At 41.1% G+C, this 6,000-nt stretch overlaps 1 protein-coding gene across 3 annotated transcripts in view; it reads left to right on the top strand.

The window, feature by feature from the left end:
- Positions 1-2,716: 2,716 nt before the first annotated feature.
- The window catches only part of TTC21B (tetratricopeptide repeat domain 21B), a 70,859-nt gene continuing 67,575 nt past the window's right edge, over positions 2,717-6,000 (top strand). For all 3 annotated transcript variants that reach the window (XR_013762922.1, XM_079134429.1, XM_079134430.1), the window contains exon 1: positions 2,717-2,858. Coding sequence is in view for 2 of the 3 variants with exons in the window: in XM_079134429.1 (XP_078990555.1) it covers positions 2,838-2,858 (21 nt within the window). In the remaining variant the exon portion in view is untranslated. The remainder of the gene's footprint in view (positions 2,859-6,000) is intronic.

The following is a 6,000-nucleotide window of genomic DNA, read 5'->3' as shown; positions in this document are numbered from 1 at the left end:
ATAGCCTTACTTTACAGCTGAAGCTCAGAGAATTCGAGTAACATTTCCAAGTGAATGGTTAGTGAATGGCAGTATTAAGGAACAAATGCTGATAACCTGTCTCCAGGGACCACTATACCATACTGCCTAACTTTCAGGTGCTCATTATCCAGTTGATAAGATTAGACAAACAATACACCACAACTACAATACAAGGGATAATTAAGTGCAGCAGTCTAAATTTTCATGTGTGGTGCCTATGTGGTGTTTGGGATTGCAATAGGTCTTATAAAGCACTATGAATTTAATGGAAATTATTGCTTTTAGGATGTCCTTTATGCATCAGGAACTTTTTATGTCTGCTAGGCATTTTGTTTCCTTAGTGAAGAAGGAAAATGAAGCTCAGGAGAATTAATTTTCTAAGTCACAAAAATAAACAGCATACAGGAGCTCCACCCCAGGTCTGGGAGACCATATTCTTGCTACTGCCACATGCTCTTTCTCATATCAATCCAATTATGGTGATCTCAAAAGAATTGGATCTGAGATGAAAGAGTAGATTTTGCTAGGGGAAGAAAGCTTTTGGAGCACAGGGAGGGAAAGCATTCCCAAAAGAAGAATAGCTGTCTCATTGGTCTGGAATAAAGGCTCCTTGAAGAGGACATACGGGATAAGCATTAATATGACAATCAGGTGAGGCATCTTGGATGTCAGACTGACTTGGATGTCAGTATGAAGCCGACAAAAGAACCAATAAAAATGTTTGTGCTAAAGAACATATCCATTTATCAGAGAAAAAATAATTTTCTAGAAACGTCTTACATGAGTCCTTACCAAGGAGCATCATTACTATGAATGCCAAAACAAATCCCAAAGTAGGCTTAATCCAACCAATACTCATGAAGTGCCAGGCATGGTGTTTTATACTAAATTGTTTAATCTTAGAATAAAATTTAGTGAAGAAAATTTTACAAGGTGTTAAATTAATATGGTCTAGGGTGCAGCCTTCCAGGGGTCTGACTCAGACCAGGTTTAGAGTTGAGAGATTTCAGAAAAGTAGGTTGGTCACTATATTCCTTTAACCATGATTATTAGACATTTTCTTCCAGATAAACAGTTCCCATGGAACCAAAAGTTTACAGTTCAAGATTATACACTTTGTTGAGCTTGCTGGCTTGTGGCATTCTCTGCTGCATACAAAATGCAGATTAACTCACAGTTTTGAAAATCAGACCAGTAGGTATTACCAGTTGTCCATCATCACAAATGTCTAGCTGGACTAAAAATGTTGAAAACAAGCCTCATGAAAATAATATGTGCCCCACTGGATGGAATGTACTTTAAAGGAAAATCAAAAAGCGCTTTGCTTTAAACCTGGCCTAGTGGCTACTCTTTCTTTCTCTAAAGACTGTCTTTACATAAGCTACAGGCAGAAAATGAAGTTAATGTTCATAGACTCCCATGTTAGTGTTCTGTCACTGTGACAAACACCCGAGATAAACTTAGAAGGAGGTTAGTTAGGCTGGCAGTTTCAGAAGTTGCAGTCCATGGTCTGTTGGTCTTGTGACATAGAACCTGTGGCAGAAGCATGTTGGGAACATGGTAAAAGTGGCCTGCTCACTTCTTGGTAGCCCAGAAGCAAAGAGAGATGAAGGAGACAGGTCCCAACATCCTCTTCAATGGTATTTCCCAATGACCTAACTTCTTTCCACTAGGTCCCATCTTCTAAAGGTTCCACCACCGTTTAGTAGTAACACATGCTGGTGACCCAAGTCTCCAACACATGGTCCTTTGGGGGACATTCTAGAACCAAACTACAGCAACTCCTTTAAAAACTTAAGTCTGAAAGAGGTAATTACTACTACTGCAACTAAAGTTAATTAATACAAGAATAGAAATTTGGAACTCATGGAAATGATTCTACCAAGATAACCTAAACCTCGAAACTTATGTACATTTTGTAAAGTCTCTTTAAGCAGAAACAAAAACATCTCTTTAGCTCCTTATATTTCAGTTAACCTCTTGAAGGAATTCACGTGTAGCTGACAATTTGCATAAGGATTAATTTTATCCGGTTTAAAATCAGCAGTATCATTACACACACACACACACACACACACACACACACACGTTTACTTCACTTATCCCCCTCATCAGAGCTAGTAAAAACGTACCAATTTAATATGCATTGAAATTTTTAACAATTACAATGGGCAGCAAAGCCTGCAAAGATTTAAAGCGGGCCAAAGAACCTCATCACATTTGTCAGGAACTTGCGATTTCTCTGCGCCACCTTGTGGTCCTCGTGCAACTACTACACGTGAAAGTTGGCCGCTTTTCCCTTCGCTGGTCAAGCCTGCACCAGCCGCATTGCGGAAATCGGCTTCCGCATAAATGTTCAGAACATGGAGTCCTTTGTTGCCAGTGATGGGAAACAGAAGTAGGAGTCCCTCTTCCTACTTCCTCCCCCATTTTTTTATTCCTTAATTCCATATCCTCAACGCGCCTACCCATGCTCCTCCCCGAGTCGTTCCCATTTGGACTGCCTTTTTAAGCCCCACCACACAACAGTGCCCCACCTTCTAACCGGGTCCCTCCCGGGTCGCCCTCACGGCCCTCCCTCTGGGTCCCGGCGCACGTCGCTCCGCGCCCCCCGTAATCCCTGCCACAAGGACCGCCCTCTCTCTCTGGTAGCCAATGGCAGAGCGGCCCCGCCCCGCCTCGCCCCGCCCCTCTGCCGCGTCCGGGAGTGCGAGCCCGCTGGGGCCTGAGCTTCTGGAACTGAGCCCCTAGCCCTTCGGCGGGATTGCGCGGAGGAGGGCACCCTTTGGACCCGGGCGTTCGACCTCCGGTGAGCCATGGATTCGCAGGGGCTGAAGGTGAGCGGGCGGCCGGTGTTGCGTTGCGGGATGGCTATGGACTGGGGGCGTGCACAGCGCTCAGTGGGCTCGGCAAGCCTCTTATTGCTTGCTGTGCCGCTGCTGCCTGCTTGGTAGGAGCCTCTAGCTCGACCCGCTAGGCCTGTAGCCTACACAACCTGGTGGCCTGCGTTGCCCCTCTGGCGATCTGAGGTCAATCCAGCCCCCCCTGGTGCTCTGCTTCTGGCTAGCCTTTGGTGTGCTAGTCCCCACCCTCTTCGTTGTCTTTACTTTTACTTGTGTATCACGCTTGCTAGGAAAGCTTGGGTAACCTTTGACTGCGCCTCCAGGTGCGATTAGGAGCTTAGAACAAACTAGTGTCTGATCCGCCTTTGGACAGTAAAAGGAGCAGGGAAAGAGTAGAGGAAACCAATGAAAGACTTAAAAATGAAGGAACCAATGAAGCTTAAAAAACGGAAGGAGTCTTTATTTTAGGTTGGTGGTCTCCTCAATTAATCACTGATTCATCCACTTCGCAAATATTTAATGACAGCTTCAGAAATGATATAAAGCAAAGAGATGAGGTTTGAAAATTAAAAATTTCCTCTTGATGGGCTTCTCTATTCATTTGCTCACTGAGTCGCTTGTTCGACTAGTATTTATGGGTTTATATCTGTATGTCCCTTAGAACTTGGAGCTAGCGATGAGCAAAACAGATTCATAGTTTGTACATTCACAGATTTTATATTCTAATGCTGGAGGGAAACCTTAAATCATTCAACAAATATTTATTGAATACCTCCTACTGGTCTGGCACTATTCTCAACATGAAAATACTGCAATAAAACTATGAAAACTTTTAACCTCGGAACTTCCATTCGAGTAGAAGAAATAAAACTACAAGCAGGGTCTCTGTCACATGTACATTGTAGCTAGAAAGCTGCCATAGATAATACTTAAATGAATAAGTATGGCTATATTCCAATAAAACTTTATGGACCCTGAAATTTGACTTTATGAAGTATATTTCCTTCAACCATTTTAAAACTGAAAACCATTCTTAGCTTACTGGTCATATAAAAACAGGCAGCAAGCCATATGTGACCCAACTGTAGTATGCAAACTGGTGCTATAATATGGAGTGGCTCTTAGCCCTCTCCATCACCACCACTCCATCCCACATATAGTTGATGACTTCTAACCTGTTTGGTTGCTGTTCTCTTTCTTACTAATTCCTATACTTTCTCAGGAATCATGAAAGGTAAATAGGAAGGATGTTGGGTGTGTGGAGGGCGAGAGACGGGATTGCAATTCATAAGTCAGCTCTCATTCCTCACCAGGAATCTTTCCCTAGATTTTACTCTTATATCCTCCCCTCACTGCACCCTCAATTATCAAGGCTGTTTTAAAGTTATCCTGCCTTCCCAAAGCTCCTTAATTACGCTACTACACTGTGTTTTAGTTAGTCTTTATATTACAGACTTATCTGAAAACTGTAAGCTTTTTTACTGGGGGGGAGGGGCAGGGACCATGTCTCATTCTTTTTTATATTCTCAATATCTATCCCACTTCCTGGCACTTGTAGGCAGTCAGTGTTTGATGGACTAAACTGCCTGACCTGAACCACAGCAGTGGCAATAAGAATGGAGAATGGTAGGATGGATTAGAGAAAGGAGAATTTAATGACTGAATTAGGCCGACTGGGTAAATGACTCCTAGTTGCTGATTTAAGTGGCAGGTGACATATGAAAATGTGAATCTGGAGCTTATGTGAGCTTATATGAGAGGTCTTAAATGGACACATCATTTTTTATTTCATCAATATATGGAGTTTGGAGGAACTTGTTCTTTTTTTCAAAATAGGACTTTTACATTATGAAAAAATTAATGAATTCTCACAGCCACCTGTAAATGTGCTGTACTAACAGCATTTTGCAAATGAGCAAACAGGTGCTGTAAAACTGACCAAAGATTTGAAACCTTTAATTAAATTGGTGTCCTTTTCATGACACCATGTCACTGCCTTTCAGGAGATTTATAGGTGGTAGAGGATACAAGAACCTGGATAAAAGTGAAGAAAGATGATTTTGAAATTGTCTTTAGTTGTGAGCTAAGAAGTCATGTGGCTCCTATGAAGCCACATGGGGCAGTGGGAGTCTGGGGAATGGAGTGTGGGTTATACTTTGCAGACCCATGACTAAGAAGGAGAGTTGAGAACAGAAGTCACAGGAGGGTTGCAGAATAAAAGTCAATATAGAACACTTGCCGAACCATGTTCTAGAAAAGAACGTAGATGTGGCTATCCAGAAACAAGGCAGTGAAACAAAACCGTCTAGACAGCCTTAGGTTTTAATCCCATCAACCATTGCTTCATTCTTCTCACTCCTGCTGAACCTGCTGTAGAGTCAGGGGGTTTAGTTATGTGATGGCCCCAGTTGGTTTATGAAGGCAAAGCATATATCACGCTGATGGTGAAAGTGTGACTTCCTTCCTTGATGGCATCAACAGCTAAGCCGTGATACAATCCCGAGAACAGTGTAAACCACAGCTAGACTCAATCAGAACTTAGGATTGCCTTAGTATCTCTATTTTGTAAATCAAAATATGTAAGTTTGAGAAAAGCTTAGTCATTTCCATTGAAGAACAGTTTGGCTAATTTATTCCTACTGATGATTATTTATTTTAGAACTCATATAAAAATAAGGTAATATCCAACAATAAACTGTTAATTCATGATTACTTTGTAATTCTATGCTAATAATAGATCATTTTTTAAAGATTTCTTAAAATAAGAAACTTACAGTCTGGTTATGCAAGCCTCCTTTTTATTTTATTCCTTTTTTTTCCCTATTTCTCTATTTTCTAAAACCTTTAAGAAAATGTGGACAAAGGAAAAAAGGCAAAAAAGTAGTCTGATGTCAATACTATTAACACAAAAATTGAGAGAAAAGAATGAAATTATTTGAAAACATTTTAGTAATTTTTTGGTTATTCTGTTCTACAATACTTAGTATTAAGTGCTAGTATTTAACAATATTATAAGGAACTTAGAAGGGAAACTGAAAAGTCACATTAACAAAGTTTTAGATTATTCAAGATTTTAGTTTGAAATCTGCTGCTCTCCCTCCCCTAGTACCAGGGCTTGAACACAGCACCTCATGAA

The sequence above is a fragment of the Sciurus vulgaris genome, assembly GCF_902686455.1.
Source record: "Sciurus vulgaris genome assembly, chromosome: 3".
In the NCBI taxonomy this organism is placed as follows: Eukaryota; Metazoa; Chordata; class Mammalia; order Rodentia; family Sciuridae; genus Sciurus; species Sciurus vulgaris.
Note: the sequence above shows the minus strand (reverse complement) of the source record. Positions and strands in the feature narration are given on the sequence as shown.